The sequence below is a fragment of the Cydia strobilella genome, chromosome 24, assembly GCF_947568885.1.
Source record: "Cydia strobilella chromosome 24, ilCydStro3.1, whole genome shotgun sequence".
Classification (NCBI taxonomy): domain Eukaryota; kingdom Metazoa; phylum Arthropoda; class Insecta; order Lepidoptera; family Tortricidae; genus Cydia; species Cydia strobilella.
In genome coordinates this window covers 4,133,692-4,146,685 of record NC_086064.1, presented here as the reverse complement: position 1 = coordinate 4,146,685, position 12,994 = coordinate 4,133,692, and the positions used below count along the sequence as shown (strand labels likewise).

General features: G+C 40.4%; 1 protein-coding gene across 1 annotated transcript in view; it reads right to left on the bottom strand.

Moving 5' to 3' along the window:
* LOC134752187 (U5 small nuclear ribonucleoprotein 200 kDa helicase) overlaps positions 1-12,994 on the bottom strand; it is a 50,556-nt gene extending 37,562 nt beyond the window's left edge. Inside the window, exons 1-12 of the mRNA XM_063687799.1 lie at positions 12,830-12,994; positions 12,485-12,648; positions 11,395-11,593; positions 10,555-10,666; positions 9,057-9,184; positions 8,020-8,133; positions 7,113-7,253; positions 6,433-6,541; positions 5,264-5,394; positions 4,011-4,191; positions 2,959-3,092; positions 2,098-2,295 (exon numbers count right to left, since the gene is read on the bottom strand). Coding sequence (XP_063543869.1) covers positions 2,098-2,295; positions 2,959-3,092; positions 4,011-4,191; positions 5,264-5,394; positions 6,433-6,541; positions 7,113-7,253; positions 8,020-8,133; positions 9,057-9,184; positions 10,555-10,666; positions 11,395-11,593; positions 12,485-12,648; positions 12,830-12,874 — 1,656 coding nt within the window. The 5' untranslated portion in view covers positions 12,875-12,994. The remainder of the gene's footprint in view (positions 1-2,097; positions 2,296-2,958; positions 3,093-4,010; positions 4,192-5,263; positions 5,395-6,432; positions 6,542-7,112; positions 7,254-8,019; positions 8,134-9,056; positions 9,185-10,554; positions 10,667-11,394; positions 11,594-12,484; positions 12,649-12,829) is intronic.

Genomic DNA, 12,994 nt, shown 5'->3' with positions numbered 1-12,994 from the left:
TCCCGTCAGCGTTGACGTGTTTGCCGACTTCGCGAAGGATACACAGTAGAATTAGTATGACTATATAACAGTGACTCACCATCTCCTGTACTAGAGAGCGCATAGGAGCCACATAGATCATCTTGAAGTCGGACGCGTTGACTGTCCCGTCAGCGTTGACGTGTTTGCCGACTTCGCGAAGGATACACAGTAGAATTAGTATGACTATATAACAGTGACTCACCATCTCCTGTACTAGAGAGCGCATAGGAGCCACATAGATCATCTTGAAGTCGGACGCGTTGACTGTCCCGTCAGCGTTGACGTGTTTGCCGACTTCGCGAAGGATACACAGTAGAATTAGTATGACTATATAACAGTGACTCACCATCTCCTGTACTAGAGAGCGCATAGGAGCCACATAGATCATCTTGAAGTCGGACGCGTTGACTGTCCCGTCAGCGTTGACGTGTTTGCCGACTTCGCGAAGGATACACAGTAGAATTAGTATGACTATATAACAGTGACTCACCATCTCCTGTACTAGAGAGCGCATAGGAGCCACATAGATCATCTTGAAGTCGGAAGCGTTGACTGTCCCGTCAGCGTTGACGTGTTGGCCGACTTCGCGAAGGATACACAGTAGAATTAGTATGGCTATATAACAGTGACTTACCATCTCCTGTACTAAAGAGCGCATAGGGGCCACGTATATCATCTTGAAGTCGGACGCGTTGTCCCGTCAGCGTTGACGTGTTTGCCGACTTCACGAAGGATACACAGTAGAGTTACATTAGTATGGCTATATAACAATGACTCACCATCTCCTGTACTAGAGAGCGCATAAGGGCCATATAGATCATCTTGAAGTCGGACGCGTCGACTGTCCCGTCAGCGTTGACGTGTTTGCCGACTACGCGAAGGATACTCAGTAGAATTAGTATGACTATATAACAGTGACTCACCATCTCCTGTACTAGAGAGCGCATAGGAGCCACATAGATCATCTTGAAGTCGGACGCGTTGACTGTCCCGTCAGCGTTGACGTGTTTGCCGACTTCGCGAAGGATACACAGTAGAATTAGTATGACTATATAACAGTGACTCACCATCTCCTGTACTAGAGAGCGCATAGGAGCCACATAGATCATCTTGAAGTCGGACGCGTTGACTGTCCCGTCAGCGTTGACGTGTTTGCCGACTTCGCGAAGGATACACAGTAGAATTAGTATGACTATATAACAGTGACTCACCATCTCCTGTACTAGAGAGCGCATAGGAGCCACATAGATCATCTTGAAGTCGGACGCGTTGACTGTCCCGTCAGCGTTGACGTGTTTGCCGACTTCGCGAAGGATACACAGTAGAATTAGTATGACTATATAACAGTGACTCACCATCTCCTGTACTAGAGAGCGCATAGGAGCCACATAGATCATCTTGAAGTCGGACGCGTTGACTGTCCCGTCAGCGTTGACGTGTTTGCCGACTTCGCGAAGGATACACAGTAGAATTAGTATGACTATATAACAGTGACTCACCATCTCCTGTACTAGAGAGCGCATAGGAGCCACATAGATCATCTTGAAGTCGGAAGCGTTGACTGTCCCGTCAGCGTTGACGTGTTGGCCGACTTCGCGAAGGATACACAGTAGAATTAGTATGGCTATATAACAGTGACTTACCATCTCCTGTACTAAAGAGCGCATAGGGGCCACGTATATCATCTTGAAGTCGGACGCGTTGTCCCGTCAGCGTTGACGTGTTTGCCGACTTCACGAAGGATACACAGTAGAGTTACATTAGTATGGCTATATAACAATGACTCACCATCTCCTGTACTAGAGAGCGCATAAGGGCCATATAGATCATCTTGAAGTCGGACGCGTCGACTGTCCCGTCAGCGTTGACGTGTTTGCCGACTACGCGAAGGATACTCAGTAGAATTAGTATGACTATATAACAGTGACTCACCATCTCCTGTACTAGAGAGCGCATAGGGGCCACATAGATCATCTTGAAGTCGGACGCGTTGACTGTCCCGTCAGCGTTGACGTGTTTGCCGACTACGCGAAGGATACTCAGTAGAATTAGTATGACTATATAACAGTGACTCACCATCTCCTGTACTAGAGAGCGCATAGGGGCCACATAGATCATCTTGAAGTCGGACGCGTTGACTGTCCCGTCAGCGTTGACGTGTTTGCCGACTTCACGAAGGATACACAGTAGAGCGACATTAGTCTTGCCGGCGCCAGTTGGCGCACAAACTAGGAGATTAAAGTCTTCATCGAGCGCTGCTGCGGATATGCGGCTCTGTATAAAAAACGAATTATTAGTCTAAACTAAACAAACAGCTTAATACGGTAAAAATCGAATATTGTAATAGTAGATTGTGTCACAAAGGAGCAAAATGACATATTTACGGCGAAAGCCATATCACCATGGCCAGCTGACGGTCTTTCCACAGCGATACAATCAGCTGACGATTTTGTTTATTCACAATAGCATCTAAACTATCATCTGACAAAGTATCAAGCGGGAGGCGATGACTAAATTTTTTTATAGACTTTATTTGCTGCCATCTCTCAACCCACCAAGGGAGCGGCAGCTGACGTTCACGAGGGTTCATCATACATAGCCGTTAACCACTATACGAGTTTTTGCCCGGGAGACGATTGGTCATGGAAATAAGTAATGGTAACTGTGCTCAGCATGCAGCCACAGTCCATAAATGGAAAATTGTACGCCTTACGGCACAACATAGTGATACAATGATTATATGAGACCTGTATTTATGTACCTTACCTATGTTGAACAAATAAATGCTTTTGACTTTTGATATCTGTTCCTGGCCCGCGGTCTAGAATTCTAAACAAAGCAAAGGATTCTAAAGTGGAATCCTGAGCGTAGGGATTAAACTGTGTTACGCATAAGATGGTCTTGAATCTTGAAAATCTAGGAGAGCTTGAAACTGACCTGTATTCTGTTTAAAGTCTTGAACCCTTCAAACGCTGGTTGCACGTATTTCGGGAGCTCCTCGACCGGCTTCAAGGTTTCGCCCGGTTTAAAAGCCGTGGGCTTCAGGGCTGGCACGTGCACTTCTTCGTAACCTAGAAAGATTATTAAAATATAAATATTCATATAAAACAGCAACATCTTTCTTACTTACTAGCGAGCAATAGCTTCGCACGGGTTACACAAAACCTTAAATTATATACCTAAACCTTCCTCAAGAATCACTCTATTGAAAACCTAATCTAATGAAAACCGCATGAAAATCCGTTCAGTAGTTTTTGAGTTTATTGCGAACATACAAACAGACAGACAGACAGACGCGGTGGAGGAGTTTGCTTTATAAGGTGTAGTAGTTCAAGGAAGATAAGGAAATAGTTATAGTCTGCATCTTCTCAAATAAAAAAAATTGGGGAAAAAATGGTTTAATATACCCCAATAAATATAGTAAAAAATTGGATTTTTAATAAAATGATTTTGTCGCCAAAAACCCTAATCTGTTCAACAAAAGCCTTTGCTCCTTTTGTGCGTGCCCATTGTTGGTGAGCGCGTGACCACTGTGTATCAGCGAGTGGATGCGTCAGCATGCGCTCCACAACAATGTATGTCATTTTGCGTTGTTACAACAATTTTTTTTATACTACGTCGGCGGCAAACAAGCATATGGCCCTAATGGTAAGCGGTCACCGTAGGCTATGGACGCCTGTAACTCCAGAGGTTGTGGATCCTAACACCCCGCACCCTCGTTGAGCTCTGGCAACCTTACTCACCGGCAGGAACACAACACTATGAGTAGGGTCTAGTGTTATTTGGCTGCGGTTTTCTGTAAGGTGGAGGTATCTTATTTCCACAGTTAGGCTCTTCTCTAGATCTGGAATGACATCCGCTCTGCTGTGCCCTACCACACAACGCGAATAACCCTACGTTTTCATAACTCTGAGGAAGATTTTGTAGGACATATAGTACATTTGCGCTTATATTGTACAGAATAGGGAATCCTATGTATAACAGTTTACCTTTTCTCTGTTTCCTGAAGGATCCAGCTGGTAGCTGACACCTCTTATTGGCCATGAAGTGAGCTCCAGCGGCAAACACCAACTCTTCAAGCTGCAGCATCTGCCTGTTGCCGGCCGCTTGCCCGCTGCCTGCCGCTTCGGCCTTGTGGCGCTTACGGGGCGCTTCAGATTGCTGGGCGCTCTGCAATACATCATTATATATAAACATATATACAATACAAATCCTCTTTATTGCACAACCTCAGAATAAATGTCCATGGAACCACAAATAATACATGAAGACTGAGGATATACATGGTGGCTAAAGAATAAGTGCATTCCCGTTGCCAGGGAGGTTTTGGGATTATACTGAGCAACTTTTACTATGGGACCAACCCTGAAATCGCGAAAAAAAATTTGGCTGTTTCATACATTTTGGCTGGTCCATTTTCTATGTGAGGGTACTTTTTTTTTCGCGATTACGTGGTTGGTCCCATAGTAAAAGTTGCTCAGTATTATCCCAAAACCTCACCGGCAACGCACTTAGTTTTTAGCCAGCCTGTATATGATGGCTGCGTTTGATAGAATGTCAAGTATTGAAATAGTCTATGCTTGATCGTGTTCGACTGTGATACAGTGACTTTTATTTCAATGGCCCGAACAGCTGCTCAAAATGGGCTGGCATCCTGAGCGGAACCGTCAGTCAGATTTGAATTGCAATTTTTTTCGTAATCAACCTTACTACATTCTTATTATTAATATTATTTATGAATTGTATCGTTTTAACTAAGGCGTTTATTGAGTATCTTTAATTTACGTGATCGTTTATCTCTATGCGACGTATACATATATTAGCTGACATTGCGTAAGAAATATAACTATCTTCCCATACAATGCGTCAACCAGAGACCAAGGCAAAAGACCAAAAGGAAACTACCCCATCTATTCTACTTAATTTATCTAATTTTATATTTTGCTTTTGTATTAAAATGATGGGCCGGCGGCCGGACACATAGGGCACTGAAACTTTCATTGTAATATCTGGAATATATAAAAAAAACAAGTGCGAGTCAGACTCGCCCACCGAGGGTTCCGTACTTTCTAGTATTTGCTGTTATAGCGGCAACAGAAATACATCATCTGTGAAAATTTCAACTGTCTAGCTATCACGGTTCGATACAGCCTGGTGACAGACAGACAGACAGTGGAGTCTTAGTAATAGGGTCTCGTTTTTACCCTTTGGGTACGGAACCCTAAAAACCAAAATTACTGACCTCATCATCACCCTTTCCAGTCTCCAATTGAGCCAGGATCTTCATGAGATGTGGCTGCCGGCTCATTTCGTCGCGTAGCGCTTGCCGCTCGCTTTCAGATTGGGAGGAGGCGAGCTTCGTGCAGTACAACACTGTAAACGTAATGATTAACAGATAGTTTTCATGAATTTATATTTCTACCTTATTGAAATAATCCTTAGTAATCTTTGAGTTACAGCAGAAATCAAATGTTTAACAATCAATTGAAGTGTTAATCGATGGAGCGTATTTTTAAGCGTAGTTATCACTGATAGAACGAAAAACAATATTTTCATCACACTCGCTCAGTAAACGTGGAATTGCACGCAGGCTTAGTGGGGACTATAGAAAAAGCGTTTTCTCTAGGGAGTTAGTTAGTTAGTTTTGCTGGGCATTTTCCGCAACTCGACATCCAATGTGCCTATTTTGCGTGAAACGAGGTAGCGCTACTCTAACCACCCCAGCTCCTCCACGAAGCCTAGCAAGGTCTTCAGGTTGCTAGTTGCTTCCTTTAGTGTGCATGGATTCCCTAGGTATTTGCTCCTATATCTCTAGGGAGTTATGAAGTTTCTAGTATTATAATTAAGTTTTTTGTCTTTATACTTCATTTTTGTACCGCAAGTGTGATTAAAAACATTGTGTGTAACTCGGGGCGTAATAATATTGCAAACGAGCATTTTTGCAATATTTAACTTACGCCGCATGTTGCACAATGTACTATTTATTGCTTTTGATTCAGACCACGTTAAGTTTTCACGTCACGTCAAGTATGGAGCTTAACTGGATATTTTTGCAGTTTTTCCGCCAAGTGTGTGCAAAGTTAGTTTGGTCAGAGCCGTCAGAGTAGATAGATTAAGTGAACAATAGTATGTTGTTTTATAAATAGGTTCGTGTCCGGAATTTCCCGCAGATGGATCTGAACGGGTTACGGCGATAGTTACTCATGAAAGAAAACTATGAAAACGGATTATATCGCGTATATTGAATTTATAATACATCCCGACGTTTTGAACCCTTTACAGCGTTCATGGTCAACGTCGGGATGTAGTATAAATACAATATTTGCGATATAATCCGTTTTTATGGTGTAATTTTTTGTCAATCATAGTTATACAAACTCTGTAAAGTCTGAAAGGCGTCCTTTGACTCACCGGTGTATCTGTATTTGGTCAGTATCTTGACGAACTCGAAGCAGTCGTAACCGAGCATCAACACTAGTCTATTTTCCAAATCTCTGTCGTCAGCAGCGTCATCTAGCGCCTGAAACAAAACAATATGTTTGTAAATGTATTACGGAAGTTAAGGGGTCATCCATAAATTACGTCACACGAATTTCATGATTTTTTTATCCCTCCCGGGGCTCCTTGTCACATTTGGCAACACTTGCATTTTATTTGTTTTTTTTTTTTATGTGATATTCAGCAAACGAGCAGACGAGCCGCCTGATGGGAAGCAGTCATCGTCGCCCATGGACGTAAGCAACATCACAGGAGCCACTTAAGCATTGCCGACCCTTGAGAACCCTAAATACCCGCTTCTTGAAGAATCCCATGTCGTAGCACAAAGGAAATACCTCAGGAGGCAACTCATTCCACATTCTGCACGTTCTGGGAAGAAACGAGCGGGATGCCCGCTTATTCATGGTGTGCCATGTGTCTAAGAAGTGAGGATGAGCTTTGCTCCTTTGACGGGAGGTGCGGTGATAGAAACGAGACGATGGCACCAGATCAAAAAGTTCTTCGGAACATTCCCCATTGTACAGACGGTAGAACATGCAAAGAGAGCCTGCATGTTGAGTTGACTGTTTATATGTTATGGACTTATCACTTACCTTAAGTACTTCGCTGGATTTGGCTTGTGACAGCATAGCATCGGGGAAATGCCTGGAAAGCCGTCTTTGTAGCCAATAGGCATCAATGTCCATTGGGTGGATGACTGTGTCGCGACGCTTGTGTGACTGCTCTTCTGACAGCTAAAAAATACAAGATTAGGTTAGTTTCTTGGACTCAAGATCAAATTTCCTACCAATGTTCAAAACAGTTTGCTGAAATTATTTAATACAGACATTTTTTATGTTTTAAGTATGTACAGTCGAAGGCAAAAATATCGATACAGACAAATGGCTCAAAAATATGTGAACAACGTCTTTATTGTCTAAGGTGTAAGAGCGTACACATATTTTTGAGACTGGGAATGTATATATATTATTACTACTATTATTAATTAATTTAGTACTTAACATAGTTTTTAGGTTTTTTTTTATACTAACACTGTTATGGATCAATGCAGATCTGAAATAAACGATTTTTATTTATTTATTTATTATTTTATTTATATTTATGCCGTTGACTCTACAGCTGTAGTGCATAATTGTTTTCCATCGTATTTTCCCGGAAACGAATTCAGCATCAAAAGCTTTTTTTAGACCAACCTAGGTCACGATTACAACCTAGGGTACACTAGATGAAAAATCCCACAACACAAGCCTAACTGAGCATACTGTAAACTAGGTTAAATAGTGTATGATAGTTATATAACATTTATCTTATACCTTTAAACAAGCAATTCTTGTATTTTAATATATTTCGGCGATCTCGGGAATGACTCTAAAGATATCGATGAAATTTGCTATATGGGGGTTTTTGAGGGCGAAAAATCCATCTAGCTGGGTCTTATCTCTGGGAAAACGCGCATTTTTGAGTTTAAATATGATTTGTTAATATGATTGTAATATTTACATTAGCGTGTATGGCGTTGCGTTTGCCCTCGCCATCGCTGTCCTCTTCTGCGCTACTCTCCTTCTCTTTCTCATTGTCTGACCCTTCTCCGTCTTCTCTGTCTTCCTCGCGTACCTGCGGAAAATATTTTATTATGTAATGTTACAAAATAAATAACAAAAAAATAGAAATCTACATCATTTATTCATTTATTTTACTAGTCAAATAAGTAACACAGCATTACAGTAAAACAAAGGCACTGTGAAACTACAAAATAAAATATAATTTGAAGAAGCAACACCTATACATGAAAACAAAATACAAGTTAAAAAAACCAATATAAGTCTAGTGAAACCAAAGATAGATATAACTTCGTAATAGATGGATACAGTCTAAGGAAAAAACGTGCCTCGAAAATCAAGAAAATTTGATTCTCGATCAGAGGGCGCTACTAGCTTTGGCCTACAGTCGTATAGATGGCGTTGACGGTTTCGTTTGTTATTTAACAATTTTAACGCATATCAGTGAAAGAACATGGGTCAAAATCATAAAAATAATTAATGCAAATAAAAAAAATCATTTATCCATATTTAAATACATTTTATCGTATTTTTATAAATCTTCATTTTTAGTTTTAAAGTGTGTCGACAGATGGCTGTGAATTTACTGGGGTTACAAAATTTACTATGACAGTACCGCTCTAGTATAAGTTACTCTATGGTGAAACTAACCATGAATCATTCAAAACTCCTAAAATACAAATTAAACATTGGATTTGGGCGACGACGAGCGTGGCTTCGTTGCGTCGTCTGACTCGGCGTAGGATTATGAGTATGCGTCCCGTACTTTTTAATAATATCCAGTCACAGATTCATAAATAACCTATACACCTACATGCTACATCGCGCTCTTCAAACGCTTCATAATGCGATGTGATAAGTATGTGTAATCCACTGTATACATTTCTCCTCACCTCTCCGTAGGCATCCTCGTCATCCTCCTCAAACTACACACGCAAGAGAGATAGGGTCATTGTTATCAAGTGTATTTCCCCTCACCTCTCCGTAGGCATCCTCGTCGTCCTCATCCGAAGACTCTTCAAACTGCACATTGATGCCGTATGTCTCGTCGATCTCAGTTTTGCCCTCCGTCGGCGAGCTGATGTTGAAGTCTGTTATTTTCTTGCCTGTCCAAAACCAGTTGGATTAATTAAGGACACAATTGATATATTACATATATTAAACCACACACAATAGGGTATTTGACTACTAGTCAAAACAGTTTTTTTTTCGAACTGTCAAAACGATTTTGCCACTATGGAATTTATATGAAACACTAGCATGTGACGTCACAATCAAAATACCTTCTCTTTATATTTTATAGGGGTTTTATAATAGAAATTGTGTCTAAAAATAACTGCTGTCTACGTTTCTCTATTAATCTTCTGGTGCTTTATATCATGCATGGTGTAAAATAATTTATTTTAAATACAGTCAAATACCCTATTGATAGCAACAAGTGCGAGTCGGACTCGCGCACGAAGGGTTTCGTACCATTACGCAAAACACGCCAAAAAAAATCACGTTTGCTGTATGGGAGCTCCCCTTAAATATTTATTTTATTCTGTTTTTTAGTATATGTAATTATAGCGGCAACAGAAATACATCATCTCTGAAAATTTCAACTGTCTATCACGGTTGAGATATAGCCTGGTGACAGACAGACAGACAGACAGCGGAGTCTTAGTAATAGGGTCCCGTTTTTACCCTTTGGGTACGGAACCCTAAAAAGCATGAGTTATCAAAAACATGTCGAGCTTTTCGACCAATTTTGACTCATTTAGTGATTCATTTTAATATATTTATCTGTCCGTGTCTCACAGAAGTTTTACACAAGAGCTTAAAAAACTTTGCCCCTTGTAAAACAAATGAATAAATAAATGAATATTAGCGGACATCCTACACAGATCAACCTAGCACCAAACTAAGCAACGCTTGTACTATGGGTGCTAGGCGATGATATATTTATATTTATTCAACATTACATGTCATACACACTTATATACATAGAAAACACCTCGGAAGTAGTGTTCATCACACAAATAAAGGATTTTCCAAGTCCATCGGCTTCACAGGCAGGGTCACTACCCACTAGGCCAGGCCGGTGGTCTAGGTACATAGTTTAACTTTTTGAGACGATTAAAGAGATGCCATATGAATGTATGAGCTCTTGTCACAGGCATTGGTGTAGTACGTATTACCAGGGGTGCGAAACTCCTCGCTTCGGGCAAACCCGGCTCCGTTCGGCTCAGCATTGCTCCGAGCAATTATTAGGGTTGGCACAACACGACGTCCCTTTGCGTTCACGACCACATATAAGATAATGACTTGAATTTTGGCAACCCTAAATAGCTGAATGACTTGAATTTTGGCAACCCTAAATAGCCGAGAGGGATACGGTCATCGCTGTCAAACTTCAGTTTTGTAGGAAGATTCCTTTTTGTACGGTAGTACTATTATTTATTCTGTGATATTACCAACAATATTGTTTTCTTACCTAAGTTGACAAGCAGGGCAAATCTGTCATCGGGAATAGATCCAAGGAGCAACTCTATCTCTTTCTTCTTCTCAGGATCTTTCAGTCTGTCATTCTTGAGCACTACAAGTACCTGTCAGAAAATATATATATATATGTATTAGCCTTAGCTTCACATGACCCCCTGCCTGTAATCAAAACTTGCAAGCTGAATTACAATTACTCCCATTATTTCATTGAGCTGAACCTTCATGTGTTGTTCTCAAGTAAAAGGTACCACATTGTCGCTTACCATAAGGGTGAAATTTGCTTGCATCTCTATACAAATAACCTGTCAGTGTCCTTGTGGTAAGCGACACTGTGGTACCTTTCACTTGAGAACGACACTTTTTTTTTTTATTGAAAAAAGGCAAGCATTTGACCTCAAGCTCACCTGATGGTAAGTATAGTTATATAAGTAGCATTTTTTATGTTTTAATCCAAGAACTAGATTAAATTTGCAAGGGCAGACTCCAACTAAATGGTTAAAGTTGGCTTGATAGAAAAAAAGTCACGAAAACATGTCTAATATTAAATATTAGGCATGTGGGGACCCTGGCACAGGGCAGACACGCTATACACCAAAAATCACTTGCGTTTCTATGTGTGAACGGCACGTCTGTCTGTACATGCGGCATGCGTCATTGTGTGATAAGTTTATTAAATAAAAACAGTACTGAGCGGTCGGTAAAAGCTCATCAATCTAAATAAACTATTATATTCTATTCTATATTTATTTTAAATTATTTATTGGCACAATTATTATAAACAGTTTAAATTTCCATTGTTTATGCACCCTCTTAAGCCAATAATATTCCTCACCTCATCACAGGCTCCACAAAGAATGTCTCTCGGCTGATCTCCGAGGGAACCCTGCATGAAGGACAGCAGCAGTTCATATGCATGTCTAGTGTGCTGGGCTCTGGGACGGTACACTGCTCCGGTGTTCTCGTCTGCCCAGGCGGCGCGGTTGCCTTTGGACTTTGATAGCTCATATGATGCCTCGTCACGTTTCTGTCGTCTGTGGAGATGGAATATTATATTGTATAGTATAGATACAATAATATTAACTTATCACAGTGAAACAATACAGACAAATATTTAATTAATTTGGAAAGCCATGCTGAAACCATGCTGTATGGGTGTATTCAGGTTATTTCTACGGACTTCAAAATGTAACATTATTTCCAAATCATCCGTAATTTCACCCTATTCGACCTTTTTAGGGTTCCGTACCCAAAGGGTAAAAACGGGACCCTATTACTAAGACTCTGCTGTCCGTCTATCTGTCACCAGGCTGTATCTCATGAACCGTGATAGACAAATACTCTGAACCCTAGATGGGCGAGTCCGACTCGCGCTTGGCCGGTTTTTTTGAAATTACTGACTGACTAACTAAAATTACTGACATTTGTAAGTATTTTGAATTACGGAAAAACCTTTATGCTTCTAATAGACTGACAAATTCCAGCTTATCAACAAGTGGCAAGTGGGTCAAAATTATTTTCCTTGTCTTGTTTTTGTCTCCTAAAAATGTGACGGAGTGGAGCTTTTTGTATGGGGTTAAATTTAGTTTTTAATTTTTCTCAAGACAATTATAGTCTACAGCTAGAAACACTCAACTATTTTTATTTATTTGATAAAAGACAAAAATAGAAGCATTACAGAGTAGTCAGAAGACAATGAAAAGAATTTTAACCCAAGTATGGCAATGTTTCAAGAATTAAACAAATCTACTTTACAAGTTCAGTGTGATCTTACTACCCGTATTTCACTTGTCCAGTTTCCTGGTCCAATGTGCATTGTGTCTCACTCTCTTATTAAGCAAAATGTGAGACAGTTCACCTATAAACAAAATATTCTTGCTTGCTTGGTGCTTTATTAAAATAAGTAAGATGTTTACACTACTCACTTCACTTTCCGCTCCTCAGCCTTATCTGGCTTCGTGCGCTGAGCACGGTCGCCCATACGCGTTCCTAAGAGCTTTCCCGACAGCGAAAGAACCTCTCCCGTCGCCTCATCACGGCCGCGGCGCTCAATAAGCCGTACATCGGCTTGAAGTACGAGATTTGAATTCTACAACACAACAAACATAAGTGATGAATGCTTTTACGACGTGAACTTATAAGAGACATTCTATTAAAAAGAACGAAGTATAAAAATTAATAATTATTCGTAAATAATTATGTAAATTGTAATCTGTTTCTGTTGCACAATAATAATGAAATTCGTTAGTGTAAAAATCAAAATAACATACCGCTTTGTACTCGTACTGCAACTGTCTAGCCGCAGCATCCGCCATGCTGCTGGTTTACTTATAAACTACCAGAAAACACAAAAATTAACTTATTTACTTAATTAATTCTAATTAAATTTTATTTTCGAATACAATACGACGCACAGCACAAACTATTTCGCGTCA